The sequence below is a fragment of the Phoca vitulina genome, unplaced genomic scaffold, assembly GCF_004348235.1.
Source record: "Phoca vitulina isolate PV1807 unplaced genomic scaffold, GSC_HSeal_1.0 scaffold19, whole genome shotgun sequence".
In the NCBI taxonomy this organism is placed as follows: domain Eukaryota; kingdom Metazoa; phylum Chordata; class Mammalia; order Carnivora; family Phocidae; genus Phoca; species Phoca vitulina.
Window position 1 is genome coordinate 29361552 of NW_022589722.1, and position 17854 is coordinate 29379405.

General features: G+C 38.8%; 1 protein-coding gene across 1 annotated transcript in view; it reads right to left on the reverse strand.

Annotated features, from left to right (window-relative positions):
- Window positions 1–17854, reverse strand: part of EFCAB6 (EF-hand calcium binding domain 6) — a 225008-nt gene that overhangs the window by 148362 nt on the left and 58792 nt on the right. Inside the window, exons 9-11 of the mRNA XM_032416504.1 lie at window positions 16422–16534; window positions 6567–6691; window positions 955–1103 (exon numbers count right to left, since the gene is read on the reverse strand). Coding sequence (XP_032272395.1) covers window positions 955–1103; window positions 6567–6691; window positions 16422–16534 — 387 coding nt within the window. The remainder of the gene's footprint in view (window positions 1–954; window positions 1104–6566; window positions 6692–16421; window positions 16535–17854) is intronic.

Sequence of the window (17854 nt, forward strand, 5' to 3'; positions counted from 1 at the left end):
AATAGATACATCATAAAGGAACAAATTAACAAATGGAGAGAGACCCTACAGACTGAAAACAGAATTGTGGCAAATCAATCAATTGCAATGTACAGACCTTATTTGGATCCTGACTCAAATTGTAAAAGAAAATCTGACGCATTCGGTTAGATTTGAACCCTGGCTGGATATTTATTAATATTATTGATAATTCTATTAGGTGCAAACCAGTATTTCTACCATGTTTTTTTTTTTTTTTAAGATTTTATTTATTTATTTGAGAGAGAGAGTGAGAGAGAGAAAGAGCACAAGAGCGGGGAGCAGGAGAGGGAGAAGCAGACTCCCTGCCGAGCAGGTAGCCCGACGCGGGACTCGATCCCGGGACTCCAGGATCATGACCTGAGCCGAAGGCAGTCGCTTAACCAACTGAGCCACCCAGGCACCCCTCTACCATGTTTTTAAAAAGTGTTCTTATCTTTTAGAAAGACGTAGTGAGATCTTTTCAGTGAAATATGATATCTGGTATTTGTTTCAAAAACATCTGAGGTTGGGACGCCTGGGTGGCTCAGTCAGTTAAGCCTTCAGCTCAGGTCATGATCTCGGGGTCCTGGGATCAAGCCCTACATGGGGCTCCCTGCTCTGTGGGGAGTCTGCTTCTCCCTCTCCCTCCACCCTTGCCCTGCTTGTGCTCTCTCTCTCTAATAAATAAATAAAAGCTTTAAAAAATATCTGGGGTTAATGGAAAAATGAGCAGGAAGAGAAATGAAATGATGGACCACGAGCTGAACATTGAAGCTGAGCAGTGGGTACGTTAGTGGATTCATTACAGTATTCTCTTTACTTTTGCATGTGTTCGAAATTTTCAAGAAAAAAAAAAAAGTCCAAGACATTAATAAAAAATAAATGAAGCTACTCCTTATTCTCACGGTTGACGTTTGGGGAAAAAAAATGCCAAGGAAACAATGGGACTCTTACCTTTTCATTAACTGGATAAAAATTCTCCTTGGTAATCGGTATACAAAGGTGTCGAAGACAATCTTTAGGTAATTCAAAGACACATATCCACTTTTGGAGGGGTCCCCTGCACTCAGGGCTTTTTCAACCTTTTCATAAGACTTGGGAAGCTGCAGGGAATGAAAATTCGAGTGTTGCATTCATAGAAATCCACTTCAGAGAGCTATTCAACCAGTTTATTTCTACCAAAACCTCGTCACATTTTCCCCTCCAAAAACTGATCAAAAAGGTTACAATGGCATGTACTGAACTTCAAATGTTTAATTGATGAGCTCGCTACAGAACAGTATCCCCAGTCACAGCTACTCAACTGACAAGGCAGACAAGTTTCTCAGGGAAAAACAGCACATATAATAGCTCCACCTCAAATTTCAGAGCTAAAAATATTCGGTGGATCTGCCAGTTTGATACATCTTTCTTAATATACTTTCAAGCCATTCCTACTGTGAGCCCATGCTAGGTTTCTCCTGATTAAGTCAGGTCAATCAAACAAAAAAGCTGGCAACATTTTATTAAAAACAGAAGTAGCTTTTAGAGTAAGGACAATCATTAATATAAAGATTGCATAAACAGAGTACACTTTGTACATTTCTTTAATTATTCTTTTTTTTTAATGGGGAATCACAAAGAATCAGGGTGAATGAACCTCGCTTATGGGACTTCTAAAATTCAGTAAAGTAGGTTAACCACTGATTTTTATATGGCTCATAAAAATACGATGAAGACTGGTTTTATTTCCAAAGGTTTTCCTGCTGTTTGTTATTGAGTAATAACAATATTCTCCGATATTTCCAACCCTCTCCACTTTGTCTGAATTCAGTTTTCCCACTAACTGCAATGAGAAACAAAATAACCATCAACCTGGTATATAAGGTGACTTAAAAAAAAAACCCAACTTGTTGTAACATAGAAATACATGCACAAGAGTCTCTACCCACCAAAGGAGTAAGAAGCAATTCTTTGAAATTTCCATAGGGTACACAGGAACGTTGGAAAACTAATGGGAAAACCTTTAAAAATAGAGAACTGCAAGGCCTACATTTCTTAGAAAGTTGCACAAAACTAACCCAAAATGTGGCTAAATTTGCCCCTATCTCTTTCAGGGAAGTGGGTTCACAGAGAAAAGCCAAAGCCAGATGTGGAGTACGGTCTCAGTGTATTAACTGGATTAATGAAATCCATTTTTAATATCTTGATGACATTGGTTTCCATTGAGGTTTTTTCTAGGAGAATGTTTTTGACATAATCAAGAGATTTTAGGAAAAGAGCAGGGAGTGAAACAGACATAGTATCTTGGTGATACGTATAAACCTTTAAGGGATTCTCATTGTGACTGTTTACAATGAAACAAAAGGGAAAAATGCAAGCAATTCAGCAAAGTGAAAAGAAGGACATAAAGATATCTGGAAGTCTCTCCATCCAGTTTTTTTATATAGTGTTGCAAAAACTCCCATAATGATCATATAAACATATAACTTTACGAAAATGCGATCATGGCTATACATTCAGATGTGACAGGTGCTTTTTTCATTTAACAGTATATCATGATATTTTTTCCTGTAAGAACTTATATCTACATCATGCTTTTAAATGTTGTGTGGCATGCCATCATGTTACTGACAGACCAGAGAAAGGTACGCTAATTTTCTGTTTGTACATTTAATGTGTATAAATGTTCCCTTGATCCCCTATCTAAATGAGGTCCTTTTCCATATTTGTCGCATTTATGAATGTGTTTGTTTAACACCTCTCTCCCTGATGTGAGTTCGTGCAATCTCCATGAGAGCATATTGTGTCTGTTTTGTTCACTAATAATTACCTAGAATGAATCAGAATTTGGCATGCTGCAGTCACTCAATAAACATTTGTTTAAAACGAATATATTTTTACCAAAAATGTTCTAAAGAAAGGTTGCAAAATGTAAAAAGCTATGACACATAAAAATTAAAATCATAGCCGAGATGACATTCTATCTGCATCAGACTGTAACAGTATTGGGGCACCGGGGTGGCTCAGTCGGTTGAACATCCAACTCTTGGTTTCTGTTCAGGTTGTGATCTCAAGGTTGTGGGATCCAGCCTCGCAACAGGCTCCGTGCTCAGTGCGGATTCTGCTTGTCCCTCTCCCTGTGTTCCTCCCCTGGCTTGTGCTCTCTCTCTCAAATAAATACATAAAATCTTTATAAAAAAAAAAAAAAGTCTAACAATATCAAGCATTGGTGAGTAGGTTGAACGACAGGAATTCTTTCTCATATGCTTCAGGTGGGAGTGTAAATTGATATTTTGAAAAGCAATTTGATACTGCCAATTAAGGCTGAGGAGCATGTCTGCTACAACCTGGCAAGTAATTCCACTCGTAAGCATAATTCCTAGAGAGATCTTTGCACAGGTACACCAAAAGATACATGTACCACTTACAGTGGCATCATTTGGATTAGCACAAAGCAGGAAGCAATCTCAATGTCCATCCATAAGAGAATGTGTGATTTGTGTATATGTAGACAACGGAAAACTGTAGGAAGAAAGAAAGAAAGAAAAGAAAGATCAGGCAAAAAACAAAGAACCCAGTCTGTAAGGAAACATAATACAAACAAATACAAACACATCACCTACAAAGGTTTCATGCCAGAAAAAGAAACTAAGAATATGAATTCATTATAAGAAAAGCTTGAAGTCAGGATGACAAAACAATGAAAGGGAAGGAATATTTCAAAGCGAGGAAGCTAGAAAACAAAATAATATCATTACAGGAGTTAATAAATTAGAAACAGCAAGTGTAAGAGGCAAGGCTGAAGTTCAATTGAGTAATAAAGGAATGGCTCGGAAGACTCTCACCGAAGGTGGAGGAGAATGGCAGGACCAGAGCAAGTCAGGAGCAGGTGCCAGCTCTGGAGGACAGACCAAGATGACCCAATGGGAGGATAACTGGGAATAACCCTGAAGGAAGGGCAGACGCAGGGAACACAGAGGGAAGGAGGGAAGGTGGGGGAAGGTTTTGGTGACACAGAAAAAGTTTTCTGGAAATGAAGGTAGGGCTGGATCTGTCCATCAAAAGAACACCCTGTGGTCCAGGAAACTTTGACAAAATGCTTAATGCAAGTACACCTCAGTTTCGCTTTTTAATTTCAAGGATCCAAAAAAACCCCAAAAACAAAAAACAAAACTTTAGGCATCCACGTAGAAAAAGAGAATCACCTACAAGGGGCAAAAACAGCTGTTGACCTCAGGCTTTTTCTCCTGAACACCCAGTGCCAGAGGACAATGGGACGATGCTTATAACATTTTGAGGACAAGAAAGCAAGATGGAAGAATTACACCCAGCCACGCTGTTCGAGTAGGAAAGTCAGAGGCAGACAGTCTCAAGTATGAAAAAACAAAGGGAATAAAGCACCCAAGAGCCCTTCTTAAGGAAATTACTTGACAATGAAATCCAGCCAGCCCCAAAATAAATCAAAATAATGAACTCTGAAAGGGATTAACTATGGTAAGCACTGGAGTGTAGTGATGTGCATTAAATCCACGTAAATACGAATCGAAGACAAAACAACTGGGGGAATTACAGGAACACAACGAAATGTAAATATGAATATCGTTGTAAACCCTGACTAAGAACAAAACAGAAACAACAAAACTTGTGAGGTGGGAGGGAGGGGCGAAGAAGTGAGAGCCCACCCTGTGCTGCCTGTAATCGAAAGATCCTTCAAAAACACCGTCATTTCTGCAACTCTTAATGGCTTTCTTAATCTCTTTTCTTGTCACGAAGTCCCTTTTGGGACCTAATATATCTTGTGGTAAAGAAATGTTTATCCAAAGTACAGACACATCTTCAGCTTCACTTGACGCTGGACTTGGCAAGAACTTGAACTTAAACCCGGCCCCAGTCCTGACTGGTAGTATAACTTTGGGCTGGTCATTAAACCCCTCCATGCCTCAGTTTCCTCAGGTGGAAGATGGGATCATAACAGGGCCTCGCTCACAGAGCTGCTGTGAAGACTGAGGAGGGGAACACCCAACAGGGCCTGGCACACGGGAGGCCCCACAGAAGGGTTAATTACCAGGGCGGCCACGTCTCCTTTACTGCTGGTAAATTCAAAGACGTTTAAATTAACTATGTCTTATTTGTAAAAAGGAGCATGATTCTCTTCTTATAAAATTATTTCTTTCCATGTATCCACCCACCCACCCACCGAGGCAGCCATCCTTCTATATATATGAATAAAGACAGACCTAGAATTATGTTCGCCAAATGTTGCCTTTGATTATTTCTGGGTGGTGGATTTTGAATAATTTATACTCTCTTCTTTGTACTTTTCAGAATTGCTTACTTTTTTTGTAATGCTAATGCATTTTGTAATGGTTCTGTTTTTATGAAAACAATAAATTTATTAACAACAATAACAGAAAACAAGTTTTACTAATTTACCAACACAGTATTACATATACTCACTTCTCCAACACCTTGATGAACACTGGCTTTTGTTAATTTTTTTCCTCATTGACATTTTTCTCCTGAAAATTTTATATTCATTGTTAAAAGTTCTACGTACCTTCGGAATAGTTACGATTTATCTCTTGTTTATGCGGCCCATATTTTGTCAAGTTTCCCATTTGTTACACAAAATTTTGCTGTACAAAAGCTGTTCATTTAAATGTAATCAGATGTACCAATCTTTTTCTTTATGGTTTTTGGGCTTTACATCATGCTTAAAAGGTAGTCTCAATTTCAAGATTAAAAAACTTTCACCCACATTATTTTTAAATTTAAATAGTTGATGCATATAGAATTTACTTTGGTGTGAAGAATGGAAGGTTACAAGCTTTCTCCCCCAAATGGCTGCCTAGTGAATTATCCTATTAATTACACTCCCCAATCCCACCACACTTTACTGACTTTATTGGAATGGCTGATATCATATGCTAAATTCACATATAAAGATCAATCCATTACCTAACAATAATTGGGTAAGACAGTGCCATATAGTTGTAAATATTATACCTTTTGTAAGATTTTTTTAAAGATTTTATTTTTAAGTAATCTCCACACCCAGCGTGGGGCTCAAACTCACAACTCTGAGATCAAGAGTTGCATGCTTTACTGCTGAGCTGGCCAGGCACCCCTATAAATTATTTTTTATGTGGTGCTGTAGATTCTTTATTATAACTTTTCAAAAGAAAAAAATATATATATGTATATCTCCATCCAGATATAGGAAGAGCAGATATCAATGCTGAATCTTCCTATCCAAAAACCAAAAAAGAGCTCTTCATTTATTCAAGTTTTCCTTTATTTTACTCAATAAAGTTGTCTCATGTCCTTATAGAAGTCCTGAATATTTCTTACCAGATTTAGTCTGTGAGTAGCACAGAGGAGATACTTAAGAATCAGCCTCCCACCACCCTTACTATTACCAGTGGACTGTCATCAGGAGTTGGAGGAGGCCTCAGGGTTTGGGGAGGTGGAGGTAAGATCAAAACAAATTTTAGAAATAATGTTCAGACCTAATGGTTTTTCACAGCTGTCAATTTCCTCTGTTCACGCTTTAGAGGACCCTGGTGTTAGGGAGACACTCTTACCTCTTGGCAAAAGGTCCTCTCAATTTCGTCTAAGGAACAGTTTTTCCAGACATCTTCCGATGAAACAGAGCGGTGGAGGCACTCCCCTTTGGAATTTTTGACTGGCTGATTGTTCCATGAGATCTCTGCGAAAACAAAAGAGCTTCCGCTTATTCATGTCGCCAGAGGTACATTTAAATACCCAGTGTTCCCTTTTCATCCTCACCTGTCTGATAAAAAGTAGGACCAGAATGAATTAAAAGCATGATGAGCCAGGTAATAAATAGCATTGAAATAAATGGCTGAACATTTTAGAAAAAAGTGAATCTACTTGCTATCCTGTGTTAGGATAAACCTGAGGTAGAGTAAAAAGCACACCAAGTAAAATAATAAAACCATGAAAGCAACAGAAGAAAATTAAGATGGATATTACATAGTGTACAATCTCTGTGTGTGAAGTCCTTTCCAAGGAACACACTACAGCCCCAAATCATTTAAACAATGGATAGGTCTGACAGTATAAATATTTATTTTTTGTTTGGTTAAAAACACACACACACGAATCACAATGAAAGAAAAATGAGTGAGAAAAACTGTAAGTTAATTACCATGATGCACGAGTAGCTCTTACAAATCAATAAGATAAATACTCAACAGAACAATAGACTAAGGTTATAAACAGGTAATTCACACAAAAAGAACTAAAAAGCCCGAGATGTATGAAAAAGTACTCAAACTCATTGGTAATTGTAAGTCTAATGAAAACAAGTTAACAATTTTTTCCACTTGTCAAAGAGGCATGGATAAAAGGGAATGATAGAGAAATTAGTTTTAGTTTGCGTATAGAAAACCTGGTACCTGAATACTCTTAAATCTTCTAGAATTTTACAAAATGGAATTATAGGACTACTCAACAAACGTATATGGGTAGGGGTATTTTCTGCACTGTTTAAAGATTTTTAAAAATTAAAACAACTTAAATGCCCATTAATAGAGGATGGGTTTTGGGGCGCCTGGGTGGCTCAGATGGTTAAGCGTCTGCCTTCGGCTCAGGTCATGATCCCAGGGTCCTGGGATCGAGTCCCACATCGGGCTCCTGGCTCAGCAGGGAGTCTGCTTCTCCCTCTCCCTCTGCCTCTCCCACTGCTCATGCTCTCCTCTCTCTCTGTATCTCTGTGTCTCAAATGAATAAATAAAATCTTTAAAAAAAAAAAAAAAAAAAGAAAAAAAAAATAGAGGATGGGTTTTATAAATTATGGCTCATCAAGCCTCTAAAACACTACAGACATTAAAAACAAAGGTGCCTGTCTAAATTAACAGGTGTGGAAAATTTTCCTTGATATATATTGTTTCATGATTGAAAGAAAGGATGACTAGCATAATTTAATTTTCATTCTAATACTTATGTTGTGGATTTGCAGGTCTATCCATCCATCTATCCACCCACCCATCCATCCATCCATCTATCCATCCATGCAGCAGAAAATAAATTGGGGAGGACAATACACCAAAAAGAACACAGTGGTAGGATTCAGGTGGAAGGATTACAGGGATTGTTATTCGTGTTTTTGTGCCTTTTTTGCAGCCAGCATATATTACTTTTATAATAAAAGGAATAAAATAAATCTAAAATATAGCCATTCTCAAAGTCGACTGCAAAGAATCACGAATGGTTTCCCAGATTTATTTCCTAAAATGTCTGCAAATAAGCTTCACTCAAATTAAGCACACTTACAACGACTCAGCTGCAGTTAACAAACTGCCAGTCATCTGGAATTCCATTTCCTACCTCAAAAAAAAAAAAAAAAAGAAAAGAAAAGAAAAGAAAGAAAGAAAGAAAAAAAAAGTAAAAGAAAAACAGCTTCCCCCAGTGGACCCCGCTGGCTACATAATGAAATACAAAGGCAGAACTTGGTCTGGAATTCTGTGGCCGTGGTGGGCCAGGCATTTGAAACTGGGATCTCGGAACACACACAAGAGCCTCGAGTGGTGGGGAAGCGAACCCACAGAACCAGGCTCTGACTCAGTTGGGCACACAGAGCCCGGTTTTCTGATCCCGCATCCTGTGTGTGGGCTCCCCTCTGGGGCACTGCTGCTCTAATGGCGGATGATAGGGACACATGGCACATCGAGGGAAACCCATTCTTGCTCTGTAAACAACAGGCCAAGCTCTGGAGGGTCGGGGGTGGCTGGGGTGTGGGGCCTGCCCTCGGGGAGCTCACAGTCCAGGGACCTGTGCAGTTATCCTGCTACCCCAGGCTGGCTACAGAACTCAGAACTGCAGAACTTCCAAGGTGTGTCTCGTCACCGTCAGGCCAGGCCTCACCCATCAGCCCAGCTTAATAATTCCTGCCACCTGCTAATTTCCCCCAAAGGGTCTTTGCTGATTTGAAATGGGGTAGAGAGGAAATCCAAAGCTTACATGTGCACTTACATATGTCACAGGTGCAGCAAAAGGAAACCCACCTCCCAATGTCATTTCTTCAGGTGCCAGATAGATAGTGCTTTTGACAAGCAAGATGATGGCTTCTTAAGAATATAAACACAGCGAAACCATAAAGATGCAAAATTAACAAGAAACATTGTTCTATACATTTAGAAAAGTCGAAAGTTGTGGTCCCTGCACATATATGACCTAGAGACTCCCTGACATGGGTAACAAAAGCATCAGATCCACCAACAGCTCCTGGTAATGAGTCCTTGTAGAACACATTTTCCCCAAAAAGGAACCGACATGAGCAGATTGTATCCTTATCAATCACAGTTCATAGACAAGAGAAAAGCAGGAGTTCAAATGAGAAATAGAAACAGATATAAAGAAGTATGTGGAATGATGTGCTTACTTAAGAAAGTGAAATTTTGGGAAAAATGCAAATAGGGGACATATATATTTTTAAATATTTTATTTATTTATTTATTTATTTATTTATTTATTTATTTATTTATTTTAAAGAGAGAGAGAGAGAGCAAGCATAAGTGGCGGGGGGCCGGGGGGGTGGGCAGGGAGAGATGAGCAGATTCCACACTGAGCATGGAGCCCGACGCAGGGCTTGGTCTCATGACCCTGAGATCATGACCTGAGCTGAAGTCAAGAGTCAGATGCTTAACCAACTGAGCCACCCAGGCACCCCGGGGACATATATTTTAAAATTATTGCTCTCTTGAGAATATCTTCCCCAAACCACCACATAGAAAACAAATATTATTAAAACACTGGTAAAAATGTCATTCTAGAAAAATCAGAAACAGGACAGTACTTATCTGTCCATGTGCTTCAGGGCTGGAGTGCCAAGAGAAGAATTTCTCAGTGGAAGCTCCGAAGTGAGTAAGATTCAGAAACTCTGAAAACAGTACGAAGGTGAGGAGTACTCGTTCTGGATCTGATCACTGACTCTGCAACCTTCTGTTACCAGCTACGCAGGCTTGTGCTTTGGGGTCCCCGTTTGCAAGAAGAAATGGACAGAAACACCACGGAGTTGCCAGGAGGATTTGACATGGTGACGAATGTGTAAGGGCTGGCACTCACTAGACACTCAGTACACATTAGCTGCCTATTGATTAATGAGAAAGGTTTTAAATGATAGGAGACAAGGAAGAAGAGTATCAATCAGAGCTAGAAAAACTCTGAAATTGGATGACAGAGCTCTGAAGTAAATTAGAAATAAAACTGTCTCAGAAACAAAGACTGAACTAAAAGGAACACAAGAGCAAACAAACAAGAGTAAGAGGGGGTGAAAAAGAAAAAAATTGTATCAAGTAAGCAAAAAAGAAAAAAGGCAGGAAGGAAGGCTTGCAAAAAAATTATAGTCTAAAAAAGAAGCTAGGAAAAGAAATCCAAGATACATGTAAAAGGTATCATTGGGAAGAAAATCTAAGGACCGAATGGTCCAGATGCTAAAAATTGCAATTCCAGAAGTCTTCCTGAAATAAAAGACTCAAACCTGCCAATTCAGATAGCATACAAATACTTACAGAATAGTCATGAGTGTCCAACATCATGACTCATTCTAGCAAAATTACTGGGTTTTAAATAAAAGGAAAAAAAAATTCTCTGGATATCCAAACAAAAAGACGAAGTCACTAATAAGGGAAATAAAGTCAGACTGTCATCAAACTTTTCTTCAGCAAAACTTTGTCACCAGGCGATGGGTAAAAATATTTAAGATCCTTAAGGAATGAAAATCTGAGCTAAGGATTTTATATCCAAAGTGATTTTTTTGTTGTTGTTGCTTGTTTGTTTTAAACATTTTTTATTTAAATTCAATTAATTAACATATAATGCATTATTGGTTTCAGAGGTACAGGTCTGTGATTCATCAGTCTAATATAATATCCAGTGCTCATTACATCACATGCCCTCCCTAATGTCTATCACCCAGTTACCCCATCCCACCACCCCCCTCCAGGAACCCTCAGTTTGTTTCCTATGATTAGGAGTCTCTTATGGTTTGTCTCCCTCTCTGGTTTCATCTTGTTTTATTTTTTCCTCTCTTCCCCTATGATCCTCTGTTTTATTTCTTAAATTCAACATACCAGTGAGATCATATGACGTCTCTCTGTCCCTCTAGATTGATTTATCTCACTTAGCATAATACCCTCCAGTTCCAACCACACCATTGCAAATGGCAAGATTTCATTTTTTGATGGCTGTGTAATATTCCATTGTATATATATACCACATCTTCTTTATCTGTACATCTGTTGATGGACATCTGGGCTCTTTCCATAGTTCGGCTATTGTGGACGTTGCTGCCATAAACATTGGGGTGCACGTGCCCTTTTGAATCCCTACATTCAGACAAACTGATTTTTTAACTATACAGGCCGCATACAAACTGTCATGAACATGTAAGAAATCAGAGAACATCACTTCCATGAGCACTTCACAAGAAATCTACTAGAGGACAAGCCTCAAATAACCAAAATGATGAGAGAGCCAAGCACGTGAGCAGATGTGATAAAGGTTTTCACTCCTAATGTGGCAATCGTATGGAAGCTGAGTCAGTGGCACAGGAAGACTTACTTCCTTATGACTTACACAGAGAGAAATTAGAAGGTGAATCAAAACCTACAAAGGACTTTCAACTCTTCCATATAATGTCACTGTCTTCTTTGTTTGATTGATACCCTGAGCAACCTATCTGGATTCCTTGGCTTTTCCCGTTAGTAAGGTGGGGATTCAAATTAGCCAACCCATGGTCCAAATAAAATAATTTCCATGATAAGCCAACCCAGAAAGGATATGCTGATACCTTAATATTCAGACTTTGGGGCTGAGGATTTTGAGCTGATGGGATGGCAATGGGGATGATGACCAGCTGGTGCCAATGACCCATCCTTCCCCACTATATACACCAGTAAATAGACCTCTGTGTTGACAACCATGGTGTAGAGCTTTAATATAATGCAGTCCATAGCCCCAGATTACTACAGCTGACCCCTGAACAGCATGAGGGTTGGGGTGCCAGCCCCCACACAGTCAAAACTCTGCATATAACTTTTGACTCCCCCAAATTTAACTACTAATAGCAATAAGAACTTGAGTGAACACTGCAGGAACAGAAATATACAGGAGAATAACCAGATATATATCTCATATTGAATCGAATCGAAAATGCCTCTCATTGCGACATGCATCATTATTTTATGTATCCCTAACAAACAAAAAAGTTGCCAATTATTGACAACAAAATGGAAAAAAAAAAAAACAATGAGATTTCCATGTTGTAACTGAAACTGTATTATACAACTTACCTACTTACAATTCCTAATGACATAAGCCAAAGAAAAAAATAGTAAAAATTAGAAAAATTTTACCAGCATAGACTGAAGCAAGAAGAAACTCTTAATTTGGGCAGCCAGCAAGTTCTGCTTTCAATTTAGTGGACTGGCTCATATTGAACCTATCCTCCCAGCAGATAACAATTATAAACTCTGGCCAAAATATAAACAAAAAACTATCTGAAGGCATTAGAGAGCAACTGATATAAACTGGAGTCGACACTTGGAAAAATAGAGTAACACTTGATACATTTCTTGTTATTTCTGGCTTTTTGCCTGAGGGCAGGTCTCAGCCAAAAAGATGCTAAATGGATAGAATTTGGATATAAACCCAGGGTCCTGCTGGCTTTAGGAAAAAGAAAACAGAGTTGAGGACTATACAGCAGCTAGAAAGTAAGAAAGTAAGGAAAGCCCCCAAAAAGAAAAGCACAGAGGATTTCTAACGTCTGTGCATAATTTCTGCCAAGATCTTCGGCTAACCCCTGAACAAGATGTGTAGAGGAGACAATAAGACACCCAGCTAAGGCTAAAATAGCACAACAAAGATTTCAAGTGTGAAAGCCCTCAGGGGAGACCAAGATTAGAGTCCGAGTGCAGGCAAATAAACTGGCTGCTAAAGCAAATACTTAAATTCCTCAGAGGCACATAACAGAACCTACAGTCTCTACAATGCATGATTTACTCTATCCAGGATAAATTCCAAAATTGTGAGACATGGGAAAGACAAAACAAAACAAAACAGGAACCTGTGATCCCTATTCAAGAAAGAAAAAAAAGGAATCAATAAAGACCAGACTCTGAGATGACCTAAATGTTGGAATTAGCAGATGAAAATTTTAAAGCATTTATTTTTTTTTTTTTTTTTTTAAAGATTTTATTTATTTATTTGAGACAGAGAGAATGAGAGAGAGAGAGCACATGAGATGGGGGAGGGTCAGAGGGAGAAGCAGGCTCCCTGCCGAGCAGGGAGCCCGATGCGGGACTCGATCCAGGGACTCCAGGATCATGACCTGAGCCGAAGGCAGTCGCTTAACCAACTGAGCCACCCAGGCGCCCCGAAAATTTTAAAGCATTTAAAAGTTTAAATTTCAAAATAAGTGTTTGAGAATATAAAGAAAAATATACTCTTGATGAGTGAACAGACAGAAAATCTCAGCAGAGCAAGAGAAGTGGCATTCTGTGTTTATAGCATATATAAAAGTACAACGTGTAACAGCAATATAACAAAATATAGGAGAGACGAATGGAAATACTGGTGGTAAAGTCCTTATACTTCATGTGAATTAGTATAATATTATCTGAAGGTAGACTCTAATTAATTAAAGAGGTATAATAGAATAAAAAATTATCCATTTACCCAATGTTCTTGAAATTATGAAAACTCTACTGGAAAAGTGTCAGGGGCTGGTGTAGGTGTACTGGGAAGGAAGGAGAGTAATACAAAAGGCAAAGATCCCATCTTGGAATAAAATGTAAAAGGTACACATTACTTTACAGAACATCTTAATAAGAATACACGTTCAGTAAAACAAGATGATAAAACAACAGAATGAGAGGGAAAGTAATATAGTAGACCAAAGGAAAGGCCATGATAGAAGTAATAAATAAAGTAAAAATAGCACAGAATAAAATCGACCTCGGTAAAAATCAAATTACAGGTAAAGATAAAAGACCTGAGATGATCATTGCGACTGCCGAGGAAAAGGTCAAAGAGAATGTAGCGCTTTGAGACCATTTGATACAGAAGACAAAGACAATCCAACATAAGGATAATTTGTATCACTGAAGTTAAAGATCCCAGAAAAATGAAACCAAAGATTTATTCAAAGATATATAATATTAAAAAAAAAATCTCGAAACAAAAAAGTAATTGGATCTGCAGATTAAAAATACATTGTGCTTGGGAAAACATACAGAAGGCTCAACAGCAAGACATATCCTAACTATGTTTCTGAAATTCAGGGGCAAATAATTCTTTGGGGCAGCCAGCTAGAAAAAGCACACGACCAGTAAGAAAATTAGGTAAGCCTCAGACTTCTCCATAGCCAGACTCAGTACCAGAGGCAGCGGGTCAAAGTCCCTGACGTTTGGGAACGTGGGACCCACGGATAGTATATCCAGCCAAGACATAGTCAAGATTTTCTGCAGTTTCATTTCAATTCCTATTCTTCTTTAACACTCAAGGAAAAGTAGACACTTATACAAAATAGCATCTATATGAACCCAGTTTCACAAATGTATTTCTTCCTATCTGTCTCTCCTTTCCACAGATCTGCATGGAAAGATACCAGGAATCATGCTGATGGTGGTTAATGCCGGGTGGTAGGATGGGCTTGTTTACTTCAGTCTTTTCACTTACCTGCCTCAGTGTCTGCCTCACAGGACTGTGGTGAATATGGAAAGAGACAGTACAGGAATGAGCTTAGCCTAAGGCCTGGCATGGAACAAATGTTTGGTAAGTGGGGTGGAGCATTACGGTTCTCAAATTAGGCCTATAAACTTATTTGTGATGAAAATTTTCTATAATCAAGCGAGACACCACCTTATATCCCACTTGGGCAAAATGCACAGCCCATGCTTCAGCCCAACATGCCTCCACCCCAAAGGCCCTTGGACTAGAATGCTCTCCTTCCCTCCATGCTTGTCACATGCATTCTGTGAACTCTGGCCCTGCAAAAGTGCCTCCTAGCTCTTATCCGGATACCCCTCTTCCTCCTGTGAACACCCCATGACATTTTGTTCTTCCCTCTCAGGCATTTCAACAGTCTGCTTTGGAGCTAAACAGTTCAAATCTCAACGCCACCAAAAATGAGCTATATGACTTTGGGGACTTCATTTGGCACCCTTGAGTCCATATTTTCTCATCTAAAAAATGGGACAATAATACCCATCTCACAAAGGTACTAAGAGAAATCAAAATTAAAATTAAAGCTTATAAAGTATCTATATAAAGCACAATAAATAAATGCTTTTTATTATTATACTCTTTATGTGACTTACTTTATGCTTTACCTGCCCTGTTTTTTAAAAATTCACACACATACACATGCACACACACACACACACTCCTGAAAGATAGAGTATGTTACCTGGCTTTGAACCCTAGTGGTATAAGGATCTACATATGAACTAACAAAACATAAGGGATGAACAGGTCCTTGCGAGATCATCCTATCTAGTAATTCCCAAAACTTGAGAGGCTTTTAAAAGGAGAGCCCTGGAGTCTGCTCTCAGTGATCTTAGGGAAACTGAGCTAAAATCTGAGAATTTGTCTTTGTTAAGTATGCTAGTGAGGCAAATCTGAGAATTGCAGAAGATGCTCAATATTTGTTGTATTGAATTACATGGAAACCAGTAACACCATGTCTTGAATGAGCCATTCATAGGTGATAAGCCCCTGAGGCAAGAAACCACTTGCCTCAAATGACCAAAGGCCCAGAGGAGAAATCTCCCAACTGCATTCTTCATAAATTCATCCTCAGGGAACTGGACTCTGCTCTCTCCAGAACTATCTAGCAGGTCAACAACTCTGGGCACTGTGTTGATGAGGCTGGGATAAACGCCATCAGTGCAAGGAAAAATTTTCCTTCTCAAGGTTATATGCCTGTACAAGCCTGGCTTTACATGTCCAATATAATGTATAAACCATGCAGCTATTTGCCCTTTTATATAAAGATTTTTCCCATCACAAAAGGAGTAACAGGTTCATTATACAAGTTTTTGAAAATACAAAAGCAGCAGAAAAAAGAACCAAATAACACCCAGAGACACATCACTTAAAGACAATCTGTATTTTAGAATTTCTTTCCCATCATTTACTGATACTCAGCATACACCTTCCATGTTACCATTAACTTCATGGAAATCATTGCTCGTGGCTGCACATTTTACCGGGTAGATACGCTGTGACTCACTGAACCCTTTTCCTGTTGTTAGACATTTACGTTATTCTTCTAAATAACAATGCCATGGCTATCTTTGTGCATAATGCAGTTTCCATATCTGAAAGTATTTCCTCAGAACAGATTCGTAGAAGAGGAATTATCATGCCAAAGGATATTGAAATCTTTAGCTATATACTTATAAAACACTCACCTTGATTTCCCACAGAATACCTAAGATTCAAGTCATTATTTACACTGAGGTTCTTCAAAAAAACATTATAATCCACTGCAGTATCTTTATCAATGTTGTAGTGTTTCACAAACCTGGAATAGAAATGTTCTTTGGTAATCAGAAATTATGATATAGAGAATCTAAAATGAAGCAAGGTATCCTTTAACACGGGGGCTGGCATTCATTTTAATGTGTTTCTAGCTAGAGCTGAAATTAAAAAGTGAACCCTAGGAAGTGTTACTGTAAGATTAAAACACACAGACACTTCAGAGGAGATCGCTGTACTTGGCCTACTGATGCATGGGTACAGACACGTCTCAGTTCTCGTTTTCTCCCTTCTCTGGCAGGAGGATGGGGTGGCCATGATTCAGGCCATACGTGGACAGCAAAAGCAGGTCCCCTTTACCTTTAGTAATTACGGGGCCATGATGTGGACCATGAGTCAATTAGCACAAAGCCTCTATAACCAGAGACATCTAGAGCTGGGGGAGGGGAGAACATAGCCCACCCTCTTGACCAAGCACAGCATATGACAGAGACAACTGAGGCCCAGTTCACTGTGGCAGGGGCAAAACTTTCCTTGGAGCATTCTATGATTTCCATAGAGAAAAAAGAACATTTTAAAACATGTAACCAGGGCGCCTGGGTGGCTCAGTCAGTTAAGCGTCTGTCTTCGGCTCACATCATGATCCCAGGACCCTGGGATCCAGCCATGTTGAGCTCCCTGCTCAGCAGGGAGTCTGCTTCTCCCTTTCCCTCTGCCCCTCCCCCCTGCTCATGCTCTCTCTCTCCCCCTCTCTAATAAATAAATATTTTTAAAAAACAACAAAAAAATACACTTAACCAATGTCTCTCCCTAAAATATACCGAGATACTCTTTTTTTAAAGTTCAGATAAATAGGATATTTGGATTTTTTTCCTTCTTAAAATGAATTTTCTATTATTCAAATCTGCCAGTTGATAAATGGTTTTCTAGATGATTTCTGCATTATTGCATTTATAAAAATTGACAGTTTTTAAATGTTTGGTTATATTATCTCCATATGTGTTGGTTTCTATAATTACCTAATTTCACGCTGCTTTCTAAAAATTTAGTAATTATCACTTAAAGTATTTGTTATTTTTCTGTTTTCCAAATTTAACAAAGAGTAATGTTGAATACTTCAACGCATACCTTTTTTTCCCACTTTGATGAATCTTGCCTATTGTTCTAATAAGAAAAATTATCTGGAGATAGGATAGCTGCCAGATGCTCACGCTGAAACTCCTCAAATAGCCACATCTTTCATCCACAGTCTCTGCCTCGTGAAAATATGGCTGTAGGCTCAGGGACCCAAAGGGCTGGCCTACTGTGCTCCTTCCTGTTTGGGTTGCCGTCCTATGGAAAGCGTTGGCTACTCTTCTGCTCCGGT